Source organism: Orycteropus afer, unplaced genomic scaffold (assembly GCF_000298275.1).
Source record: "Orycteropus afer afer isolate SDZICR_OR568_19922 unplaced genomic scaffold, OryAfe1.0 scaffold00360, whole genome shotgun sequence".
NCBI lineage: Eukaryota > Metazoa > Chordata > Mammalia > Tubulidentata > Orycteropodidae > Orycteropus > Orycteropus afer.
The window spans coordinates 505039-518239 of record NW_006921947.1 but is presented as its reverse complement, the minus strand read 5'-3'; the positions used below and the strand labels follow the sequence as shown (position 1 = coordinate 518239).

At 43.1% G+C, this 13201-nt stretch overlaps 1 protein-coding gene across 1 annotated transcript in view; it reads right to left on the bottom strand.

Moving 5' to 3' along the window:
* OFD1 (OFD1 centriole and centriolar satellite protein) overlaps positions 1-13201 on the bottom strand; it is a 45580-nt gene that overhangs the window by 12315 nt on the left and 20064 nt on the right. Inside the window, exons 11-15 of the mRNA XM_042782534.1 lie at positions 10139-10212; positions 8832-8923; positions 7753-7942; positions 6614-6744; positions 6048-6159 (exon numbers count right to left, since the gene is read on the bottom strand). Coding sequence (XP_042638468.1) covers positions 6048-6159; positions 6614-6744; positions 7753-7942; positions 8832-8923; positions 10139-10212 — 599 coding nt within the window. The remainder of the gene's footprint in view (positions 1-6047; positions 6160-6613; positions 6745-7752; positions 7943-8831; positions 8924-10138; positions 10213-13201) is intronic.

Genomic DNA, 13201 nt, shown 5'->3' with positions numbered 1-13201 from the left:
AAGATTGAAGAATACAGTCTGCAGTATGGATTACATCTCAATATAAAGAAAACAAAAATCCTCACAACTGGACCAATAAGCAGCATCACAATAAACGGAGAAAAGACTGAAGTTGTCAAGGACTTCATTATTACTTGGTTCTACAATCAATGCAAATGGAAGCAGCAGTCAAGATATCAGATGACATACAGCACTGGGCAAATCGCCTGCAAAAGACCTCTCAAGTGCTGAAGAGCAAGGATGTCTCCTTGAGGACTAAGGTGCACCTGACACAAGCCATGGTATTTTCAATCACCTCATATGCTTGTGAGAGCTGGACAATGAATAAGGAAGATTGAAGAAGAGTCGACACTTTTGAGTTGTGGTGCTGGCGAAGAATATTTAAAGTACTATGGACTGTTAAAAGAACTAACAAATCTGTCCTGGGAGAATCACAGCTGGAATGCTCCCTGGAAGCGAGAATGGCCAGACTTCATCTCACCTACTTTGGTCATGTTGTAAGAAGAGACCATTCCCTGGAGAAGGATATCATACTTGGTAAAGTGGAGGGTCAGTGAAAGAGGGGAAGGCCATCATGGATTGACACAGATTCAGATTTCAGGAAGCTACGAATAGGCTCCACTTGCCAAGGACGGCAGGGACATATGAGAGGTTGACAACAGGAAAGGAGACAAGTGGTGAGTGTATAAGTGCTGCCAACTAGCGAATAGAGGAGCATAGTACAGTGTACTGCTTACTAGATAACATACAAAGAAAATGAAAATCATAGGCAAGTCACTCCAACATACAACCACCAACTAAATATAAACACAAAAATACCACAATGCCTTGGAGACAACAGAGCACCACAGTCCACACAAAGAAGCAAGATAAAGCAGGAGAAACAAGGGACCAGGATACAGATCCAAAACATATCCCTGAGGAAGATGCAGCATTAGAACTCTCTGATAAGGAATTCAAAAGAATTATATTTAGGTACTTTCAATGAATTGAGAGATCAAGGAAAACACTGACAAAATTGAGGAAAACAGAGAGAAAACCCTAGAACAATTTCAAAAGACAATACAAGAACAAAATGACAAAATAAATGAAAAATTAGAAATGATACAAAATCTACAGACAGAAATCCAGAAGATTAATACTCAATTTTCAGAAATAGATAACACATCTGAATGGGCAAAGCAGTAGAATTGAATCAATGGAAGACAGAATTAGTGAGATTGAAAGCAAACACCTCAATACTTCTTTGGAAAGGGATCAATCAGAAAAAAAGATCAAAACAAAATGAACAAAGCCTAAGGTTCATGGGGGATGCCATTAAAAGGAATAACCTACATGTCATCGGAATTCCAGAGCAAGAAAAAAATGTGGAAGATTTGCTGGAAGAGAATTTTCCAGTATGATGAAAGATGAGAATATATCCATTCAAGAAATCCAACGAACCCCAAACAGGATAGACCCCAAAAGAAAATCACCAAGAGATGTTATCATGAAACTCATCAAAACCAAGACAAAGAAAGAATTCTAAAAGCACCATGGGAAAAACCAAAAGTTACCTGCAAGGGGCAACCAATAAGATTAAGCTCGGATTTCTCAGCAGAAACCATGCAGGCGAGGAGACAATAGGATGGTATATATAAAACTTTGAAAGAGAAAAATTTCCAACCAAGAATTATATGCCCAGCAAAATCATCCATCAAATATGATGGTGAAATTAGGACATTTCCAAATAAGCAGAAATTAAGGGAATTTGTTAAAACCAGACCAAACTTACAAGAGATGGTAAAGGGAGTCATTTGGACAGAGAACCAACAACAGCAAACAACAAATGACCATTAACATACATGATGACATAACCCAAAAACCAACCCAGTTATTAAAAAAAAAAAATTAAAAGTTGTAGATCCAACTCATAGCGACCCCTCCTTGGGTTTCCAGGGCGATATCACTACGGAAGTAGATTGCCCAACCTTCCTTCCGAGGAATGGCTGGTGGTTTGAACCGCCAGCCTTCCAGTTAGCAGTCAAATGGCTTAGGTACTACACCACCAGAGCTCCTAACCCAGTTATAGAAGTATCCAAAGTAAATAATCCTACAAGATTGTAAACAAGGAACCAGAGACATCAATTGATGAATGAAGACAACTACAAACTAAAAAAAAAGGAAATAGCTGTGTAGTTACAGAACTTGTAAATGGTAGGGGAGTCAAGACAACTACAAGATAGAATAGACTGTTCTAAACTTGGGAAGAAAACTATAAATCATAGAGTAACCACAAAGAAAAATGATAAATCTTCACATCAAAATAAAAAAGAGGACCAGCATAAATATTCACAAATACTAAACCAATAGTAATGAAGGAAGTGATAACATGATTCATAAACAAAACAAGCTTAGCATAGAAAATGATATGGAACAAAGAAATCAACACCATGGAAAAGCACAAAATAAAATGATAGCAACAAACTCATACTTGTCAATAATTACAAATCTGACAAGGGACTTATCTCTAAAATTAACAGAAAACTCTCACACCTCAACAACAAAAAAGATTAACAATCTAATTTAAAAATGGGCAGAAGACATGAATAGACACTTCACCAAAGAAGATATTCAGGTGGCCAGCAAATACATGAAGAAATGCTCATGATCATTAGCCATCAGAGGGATGCAAATCAAAACCACAATAAGATACCATCTCACCTCAGCACTAATGGCAAAGTTCAACAAGACAGAAAATAACAAATGCTGGTGAGGATATGGAGAGATTAGGACTCTCATATACTGGTGGTGGGACTGTAAAATAATACAACCATTGTGGAAAACAGTATGGCGATTCCTTAAAAAGTTGGAATTAGAAATACCATTTGACCCAGCAATCCCATTACTAGGTATATATCCTAAAGAAGTGAGAGTCAGGACAAGAACAGACATATGCACACCCGTGTTCATCGCAGCACTATTTACAATAGCCAAAAGATGGAAACAACCAATGTGCCCATCAAAAGAAGAATGGATAACCAAACTATGGTACATACACACAACAGAATATGATGCAACACTAAAGAATAAGGTAAAATCTGCAAAACACCACATAACATGGATAAACTTGGAGGACATTATGCTGAGTGCAATAAGTCAACCACAGAAGGACAAATACAGTGGTAGTTCATTATTGTAAAAAGTCAAGAAAAGGTTTATATATGGAAGGAAACTTTCTTTGTTGGTTACCAGGGGTGGGAGGGGAGTGGAGGGAACACTGCCAAAAAAAAAAAGAAAGAAATGCATTGACCCATGTCACTTTAGTTTTATGTATTTCACCATACATAAATTATATTTCAATACTACTACTAATAATAAAGATATATTGATACAGTAGCTACAATGATGGACTATAGCAGGGATTGTGGAGCTGGCACAGGACCGGGCAGTGTCTCGTCCTGCTGTACACAGGGTCGCTATGAGTCGGATATGACTCAAAGGCACCTAACAACAACAACAGAGAAACAGATACAGTGCAGGCAGGAGGGAACCCAGGACTGACAAGGAAAGAGTGCAGGTGGGGTGCGGGGAAGGCTCAGCGCACGGAAGCATGGGACACTGGATGAACTGACGCACACAGCAGCTTTCTCCGAGCCTGAATGCAGCTGAGAGAGAAAGCACCTGCTGGGGCTGGGGCGGACAGCACTGCATCTGTAGTGAAGACAGTAACACAACGACAGCAGGAGCCATTCCCCGAGTGTCTTATGTGTCCCAGCCACGGTCCCAGGACCCATCTCATTTCATCTTCACTCACCATGACAGTGGAAAACTTCAGAGACTTGGCCAAGGTTAAAGGACTAACTTTAAAACGGGTAAAAATTCAAAGATGGTTGTCCAATTCCAACATCGCTGCTCTTTTCACTAGGCCACCCTGCTTCATTATGTATGTGTGCATGTGTGTATATGTGTAGGTGTGTATGTACAGGTATGTGTGTATATGTGTGTGTACACCTGCACCTCACTTATCAACTATCTCTTTATCCAACCTTTCGCATTTATGACAACTTTGGTCCTATGGTCTGGGCCCCAAGCAGGGCTGCAGCCGGGTCCAGGGTGCCTTCCATAGGCCACCCCAAACAATACACCAGAGCCCTCAGCGATGACTCGGCCACGTGCAGGACGGCAGCCGACTGGCCGTGAGATCCTTTCTCCTGTTTGTCTGTGACTTCTCAGGTCAACACAGAGGGCATGGGGCAACAGCAGCATGACGTGAGATCCCAGATGGGCAGGAAAAAGCCAGGCAAGGGCCCAGAGGTGCCAAGGAGGTTGGTAGGGGTGGTGGGAAGTGGGGAAGAGAGAAGAGGGCAGCATGGACAGAGGATGAGTGGGGTCCCTGCCCAGGACAGGTGGTGGGCAACATCCAACCAACCCCATCCCCTACAGGCTCTGTGGTGGTGGGGAAGGTGTGGTGGAGAAGGGGGACCCTGCTGTGCCAAGCACATCCTGACACCCGCAAGAGATGCACGAGAAGGACTGAATGATTTGGGGGGGGGGGCATGACACCAGCACCAAAGGTAGGGTACAGCCCTCAAGTCTCACATAATGTCAATTTCACATTACAACCTGGTCTCTGGAATGAAACCGTGTTGATAAGTGAAGAGTGGGCGTATGCATGTATACGTACGTATATATATGTGTGTGTGCATCTACGTATAGGTAGGTATGTGTGTACTGTCTTAGTGGAATACTAGACTGACACTCTGCTAGAAATTAAAGAAAAAATGTATTGAAGGAATGAAATCATTTCAAAATGGGGAGATATTTACAGACATCCCTGCTAGATGTCAGAATGTGCCAAACTACAGGGACAACAGTGAGGGCTGAAAAGGATCTGTGCTCACAGACAGGTAGAGGTGAGGGGAAGGATAACAAAAGCCACAAGCTTCAACATTATCAGCAGGTTTATCTGTTACATCCTGAGAGTGGTTTAACAAAGCATTCATTCAGGGGTTAATTTTTCTGTCACATCTGAAGCCTGTTTCCTTACCTTAGTTACAGACTTACAAAAGACTAGTAGTGCCTAAGGCATCTGACACGAACCAGAAGGTTGGCGGTTCAAACCCACCAGCCACTCTGTGGGAGGAAGATGGGGCAATATACTTCTGTAAAGATTTACTGCCTCAGAAACCCAATGGGGGTCACTGTGACTCAGAATTGACTCGATGGCACTGGGTTTGGTTTTGGTTTTAGGACTAGACACACAATGGGAAATCCTAGGGGGGTGAGAACGTCATTGGGACTAAGATTTGATAAGTATCTATCTCCACTACAAAGTTATTCACAAGTTCTCCCTTCATGTGACATCATCAGTTCTATTTTTCACCCTTCTGCTGACCCAGGTGCCTTCCCTGAGGCCAGGTGAGAACATACTTACCAGACACTAAGAAACTCTTTCCTAGGTTAGAAATCTTGACTTCTGCCTTCTTTGTTTTGCAGTGAAACTGTGACAAAAAGCTGACTGGTTTCTTTAGCGAGGTAGAAATGAAAATCTGAGTTACATTCAAAACGGAGTTTTTGTTTAGGTCTGAAGTCACCCATTCAGGTGTGGCAGGCGCTCAGTTTTTTAAGCTTCACGTCCATATCATGTATGTATGTGTGTATGTGTGCAAGCACATGTGTACATATCTGTATGTCTGTCAAGAACAGGCAAAACCACCCAACAGTCAATCAGTCTTATTTTTAGGGCAACAAACAAAAAAGGAAAGCCTAAGTCCAGGGTAATTTGGGGGACTTGTGTGTCACACAGAGCAACCACCCCACCATCAAACTGTCGGTGGTTGTGGTGTGAGGTGCTGTCAAGCCAGAGGGCATTTCTGAAGGCAAACTGATGTTAGCTGGTACCAAAAGGTGCTGAACGGATAGTTCTACTTTTAAGACACATTTCTACAGCTTTTCCTCTAACAGAAGAATTACAAACAATTCCACTGATAGCGATTACAACACTTCCCCCAAAGTAAAAAGCTTCACAGAAAAATAAATATTCATGGGTTACAAGCGTCACTAACCTGTCTGGGTTTGCTTCAGTTGCAATTTTAAGTCCGCAATCTGCATCGATAACCCCTTTATAGAGGCGTCATCATCTACTATCTGGGCCTTCAGCTGTGCCGAACGCTCAATCTGAAAAGATTCCAGAAGAAGTCAAGGTTACACAAATCACCATTCATGTCAAAAGGAAACATCTCTGCGGTGCTTGTTTTGTTTATTTTCCCAGTTCTGAGAAGGTTTCCACCTGTAACCAACAGGGTCTCCAAAAACGATGACAAACAGAATCTGCAAAGCTGCTTTTCACCACTATTTTTGTTCCCAACAGAGTGCCTCCAGGGCATGCAGGCAGCAACTGGCAGAGCATGTAAGAGCACACAGGGTGGGCCTCAGGAGACACTTTATAGGTGGGCTATCATCGTGATAGAATGTTCTCAAAAGAGACAGGAGACCTTCAGCGTGTTTAGGGCAGGCAGTCATTCCGAGTTTAAATAAGTCAGTCTGGTGACGCTAATGCAACTTATGCTGAGTTCATCTGGCTACTGAGTGGCCGGCCACAATACTTGAACAAGAGAAGAGCAATACTCACTTCACTCTGCAGCTGTTTTTCCAGTACTTGTTTTTGACTTTCAAACTCCTTATGCTCAAGCACCCTGGCATTTTCTGCTTTCTTTAACTCGTTCTGAAGAACCGCCAGCTCTGGAGAAGGCTGAGCTAGGCCTAAGCACGGAAAACAAGCCTGGTCATCACCCATCTGCTGTTGACCTATTTCACTGAACAAAACCAGCTCTGGAGGGTCTAACTGGTTCTTCCTTTTCTCTGCACTCACACAATTAGAATTATATTACTTCTATTAAATGGACAGAAGAGCAATCCTGATTCACAAATTTCGGAAACAAAGACTTTAATGCACGTTCATGCAAAATGTATGAATTACTCTTTGGCGTCCTACTCCAAGTAATGGAACTCTTTCAAATCCTCAAATGAACCTGACAGCCTGTCTCTCTCCTCCACTCTGCACAGAAGGTAGAGACGGAGCGTTCTATCAAGAGCTGATGAATCTGATCTGTGCACCCGTCCGTGACAGTCAGGGCCCAGGCAGAAAGCAGATGGCACCCCAAATCGGGTCATCTGTGGACCTTCTGGAGGGTAACTACAAAGGATGAGGTCATTCCCTGGGACAATAACGTGCCGTGCGGCTACCACCCTTGGACCACTATCGTAGAGGGAACAGGGAGGACCAACTTTAACCTCACATTCCTTCCTGCCTCCAAGTGCTGGCCAATGTCCCCATCAGCCAACCACCACCAGGAGTCAGAAGGTGTGAGCGCCCCTGACAAAGCCTGTAGAGGCAAATTTGTAGTTTAACCACACTCTTTCCTTCAGTGGCCCTACAGATTATCCAACAGCAAGCAAAAAGGACATCATTTCCAGCCAAGAATCTTGTTGTTGTTATATGCCATCAGGTTGGACCCGACTCTAAGTGACCCTTCCTTGGGTTTCCAAGGTGGTATCACTATGGCAGTAGATGGCCCAACCTTCCTTCCAAGGAGTGGCTGGTGGGTTTGAACTGCCAGCCTTCTGGTTAGCAGTCAAGTGTCTTAGGCACTATGCTACCAGAGCTTCCGCCAAGAATCTTAATTGTATAAAATCTTTCCATTTTAAGTACCTTACAGGTACTGACTTCATAGGAATCACAAAAATATGCAAGTACAAAAAGAGACGCACGGTTTAGGAGACGCATGTTCTCGCTGTGACTCTCCTCCAGCTGTTGTTTGAGCAATCTCTTTTGCACCTGCAGCTCCTGTTTCTCTTCTTTCAGTTGTGGATAATCACTCATTCCTTTAACCTTTTCACTCAGCAACTGGTTTTGTTTGGTTATTGCCAGCGATTGGGCTTTGAGAGACTCTAACTCAAGCTGAAATCAGAAAAGGACAGATCATATCTGCATAATGACCCTTCCACAGTGCTTATGTACAAGCTGGCAGGATGCTTTAACCTGGGCACCACAATTTAATTCAGGTCCCTCAAGAGAGGTGGGGCCGAGGAAAAGTTCTGGAACTTGAATCTCACACAGCTCCGTGCTATAAAGCAAGGCTAGAGATTATTACTCAATTTTCCAGAGGCAACTAAGGACCCAAGGACGAGCATGGACTGCCATAATATCCTTTTTTTAAATACAAAAGGTGAGGAAGAAATGATGACTACATGCCGTGAGGCACTGTCCTTGCCTCACATATCTGATTGCTGGACCTGGAATCCTACAAAATCTCCAATGCGCACGTCATCACAGGGGCACAAACAAACAGTATCACAGATCACATCTGCAACACCTAAAGTTCCAGCACTATCCCCCAGACAACGCGCAAGGGAGCAGAAGCAAGGCATGGGTGGCATGTGAAAGTGCATCTCACTTTGTTCCCATCTATGAGACATCCATGGAGTGAAGGGAATATGTACCTGGTGCTGGTAAGAAAGAAAAAGAGGCTGAGGTAGAAACTGGCCTGTACTGACCACTACATCCAATCGCTCTCAACCACCACATGACATGGGCAGTATTCCAAATTTTACAGGTAAGGACCCTAAGGTCACAGAGCCTGGCCAGAGGCACCTGAATAGAAAGGGCCAGAGGCAGGACTCAAGTAGGACTCTGGGTCTCCAAAAGATGTGCTCTTTCCTTCTCAGTCACATAATAAACAGTCCAAATGTGCCCAGAGATGACATGCGATAAATTATGTATGACTCAAATTAAAGCGTCACATGCTGCTTAACATGTTTCTGGAAAGAATCACAAGTTTCACAATTACCTCGAGTTCTTTCACACGATTTACAGACTGAGTGAATTCTTGCTTTTGGGAATTAATCACTGCGAGTTCTTCTTGCAGATGCACAGCTTTTTCTAAAAAAAAAAGTCAACCAGTTAAACAGCGTAATGCTTTCAGAGGGCAGACAAATGCCATTTAATAATTTATGGCCAATACGGCAGACCTAACAGCCACTCTTTCATACACTAAATAGGAGATGTCAAAAAAAAAACATGGCTGTCAAGTCAATTCTGACTCATAGCAACCCCATAGGACAGAGTAGAACGGCCCCATAGTTTCCAACTCCAATCTTTCAGTTAGCAGCTGAGCGCTTAACTGCTGCATTGCCAGAGGTAAAAAATTCAGCAAGGAAGAAATAAAGCCTGTTACCCAACAGGTGATGGAAAGTGCTAACAGTCACATATGTGGTGCAATTTCTCCTGCTTCACTGATGTTAATCAGTTACACCATCTGCTCAGAGCACAGGGCCTCAGCCAACAGACCTTAATTTCCTTCAGCACAAACATTTGTCTGTTACTGTTTTGTAGTTTTCACTTCCTCTAACACAAGACTATGTAGATATATCGTTAAAAAATAATTTGCGGAATACACAATGGTATTAATTCCTAAAGAAATATTAATTTCCCCAAGATAGCCATAAAAGGAACAGCAACAAATTGGGTGTGTCTAGTACTGACTAGACCAGTACCAGCCCTGGTTTCCTCCCAGGAAGCCTTTGAAATTTCTGCCCGATGTCCAACTTCCTGTCACAAGGCATTTCCTTGAAATATACTGAAATGCAAAATATCCAAAGACTGAAAAATTATTCAACTTTCCCAATCCTGGGCTCATGTATACAAGACTTCAGAAGGTTATCTGGCAAGTCAAAATACTCTAAGGCCTAAAGATAGATTAGAAGTAAAGGAAATAAGAAAGTGATGCATGTGGGACAGAGAAGTTCAGAGAACTCAGCAAAACAGCAAGTCTCTCTTGGTTACAAGCACTGATGAACAGATTGCACTATGGTGCTGCCACTTTCTTGACAGTCAGAGCCTTACTCAGTAAATGATACTGGAAGCAAATTGGATCTAATGCTGACTGTAAAGCACCAATCCAGGTGATGACACATGAAGGTTTGCAAAAAAAGTCATGAAAGACAAAGATTCTTTTTCAACTTTGTAAGAACAGAATATTAACAATGAAGTGGAAGCTATATAGTTTTCAGAATACAGAAATAGACCCGACTTGGGAACTAACAACTTACCTCAGAACCCAAAAATACAGCCCCCAACTCCCCCACCCAGACTCACCTTTATTCTTTCTTTCATCTTCTATCAGTCTATTTGTTCTACTCATGTATTCATCCTTTAGCTCAAGTTGATACCTGAGGAGGCGAAAGACCAAAAATGGGTGTCTTTATCATTTTCCTGGAACGGCTGCAAGCAATACACGGGCTTCTCTATGACCCAGAGGCACCTAAGGATACTTCGCAGGAGAGGGAGGAAATTCCACGGTCTCTCAGTAAGAAGGCCAGGGGTCTGGACTCTGAACATCAAAGGTCCAGAGGAACCCTGCCCCAATCCAGTAAACTGGGTGCCAAAAACGCAATCACACAAAACAAAGGTAGTATTATGGTGAGGTTACTGAAAGTGATTATTGTTCAGTTGGTATCGGCTGACACAAAAAGTAAAGAAGTACAAAAGTTAAAAGGACCCTGTCCTTAGCTGGCTCACCAGTGATTTGCAAAAATCCCAAAAGAAAACAAGTCAGTTGCTTTGAATCCACCTGTCCCACCCCACCCTCACCCTCCAACCAGGATATAAGAATTTTTGTCCTCAGTATTGAGAGCCAACTGCCAGCAGCATTATATCCAGATTAGCGATACCAAAAGGCACATTTTCACAGAGTACTACTGTCTCTTCAACAGCTGTTACCAGCTTTCTGGTTCAGAGATGGGAGGAAGGAGACAGCCACATCCCTGTGGTGAGTAGCATACAGAGTATAACACATGACCAAGTTATGTGAGGATACCCAAAGCCAGACATCTTCCATGCTATGGAAAACGGCAAAATGGTGCCAAACAGGGCCCTGTCTACATGGCTAGTGCAGTGTAGTAAATCACTTAGTGTGGCTTTTCTACCCGTAAGTCTTTGTAAACTCCAAGATGGGATTTTCTATGAGCAACTGAGGAGCTCCTGATTGCTGAAGTTGTCCACCTGGAGTATTTCTGTTGGGAGTGGCACAATACAATGTTCTGGGAGCTTCCCATTCTCTCTCACGTGCTTAGAGTTCTGAGGCTGTGATTGGCTAGTTTGACCACCTTGCCGGGCTCAAAAGGAGGCCTCCTAGAGGCAGAACTCACTCTGACTGCTGGTTGAGGAAGATGTGCTGCCAAAAGAGATACATGCTCCTGAATGAGACATGTGCTGCTGGGAAAGAGACGCAAGAGACACACATTGCTGAGTGAGACACCGAGGGACCAGCACTGCTGGAAAGAGACTGTGAGAGACTGTTGGCTGAGGGACGGTGGGCTGGGATTTTTTCCTGAACTTGAATAATAGCCTGTGGTGCATCCCTAATAAACCCCATAATCTGTGAGCTCTGTGTGGCCACTGCAGTGAATTACCGAACCCAGGAGAGAGGTGGTGGGTGCTTTGGGAGGAACGGTTGGAGAAAGGGCTGGAAGGGGGAGGCAGCATGTCTGGCCTGGCAGGAATAGGCCTTGGGTTACTGCTGGTAATCCTGTCTTCCTCTTGTGGGGTTAGAGGAGGTCAGAACATGTGGCCTCCTTGCTGTTTCTGCAGCTAGGTACAACGAGCATGCACACTTCTATGTATTTATTCCCAGAAGCATTAACGATGACAGATCTTTCAGTGTTTGCTCTTACAAGGACTCATATCAAGTATCTCAATAAAAACTACCATTTCAAAGTTGATAGATGGAAAAGCTGTTATTTCTTTTTATAGCAGGATATTTTCAAAGACTTACAACCTCAAGAAACATTTGCAAGTACAGGCAGTGCCCAGAACATGAATGAGATCCATTCTTAACTGTGTCTTTAATAAGTTGGACAGGCACATACAGTTTTATTTAGCCTTTAGTCCAAGAAAAAAAGCCTTTTCAATTATTTAAAAGCTGCACATGCAGCAAGTGAAGGCGATTAGGATGAAAAATTTGTTGCATGTTGGGGTTGGTTCAATCGTTTCAAAGTGAGAGCAAATTTACATAACACTAAAGAGCAATAGTTGTTTTTTAAGTTACACGTTGGTAATCCAGGAACTGCCTATACTTAGTACAGGGTTATCAATGAAAATTTATGAGCAAGGCAGTAAAAGCAACTGTCTACTCACATTAGGAATCATCCAGAGCAACTAAGCTAAGTCAGCTCATCTCTGTGCATTCATTTCCTCAATAAATATTACCTGAGCCCTTAATATGGGCCAGGTGCTAAGCCAGGCACTGGAGAGACAGGCTGTCATTTGGGCTCACTGTGGTACTGTGATTAAGACACTGGGGTGCTAAGCAAAAAGGTCAGTGGTTCAAACCCATCAGCCACTCTGCAGGAGAAAGATGAGGCATTCTGCTTCTGTAAAGATTTACAGCCTTGGAAACATGATGGCGGTTTCTATGAGTTGGAATTGACTTGATGGTGGTGGTTTTTGGTTTGGGTCTTTGTACTAAGATATTATTCGCTAGACCCCAGAACCCAGACTAAAGGAAAGCCCACTAGAGTTGCCTATTTTCCTTTCCTCTGTATTTTTTGTTTTCATTCAGTTAATTTTAGTTTCTGTGGATTCTGGCTTTGCAGAATCTTGAAGGAATACAAAGTACACATTCACTGACAAATACTACAGCCACGTTGTTGGTGTCAGCTGCCCACCAGGCCTCGCCGCCCCCCCCCCCGACTCATGGCAACCCCATGCACAACAGGATGGGACGGTTGGGATCGCAGGGTTTTCACTGGCTGCCTTTTGGAAGGAGATCGCCAGGCTTTCTTCCTAGCCCATCTTAGTCTGGAAGCTCCACTGAAACCTATTTAGGATCATAGCTGTACACACGCCTCCACTGATAGACGGGTGGTGCCCACACTACAGCCATAAGTACGTTAATTTAGAAATGGTTAGATATTCTTATCTTAGTGGCAGTATGAGTAGGGTTGAGAAGACAACTGAACTTTACAATAATTCTAAACTTTACAGCTTACCAGCTGTGCAAGCTGAGCAAGTCACAAGGTGCCCTGAAAATTAAAGCAAACCAGGATCCTCAACAAATGTTAGAGAAGCTTGAGGCTGAGCTAAGGATGCTATTCTCCATCCTGGATCTTTTTAAAACTACCATAACAAGCCCTGAGAAGGACTTGAGTGACAAATATA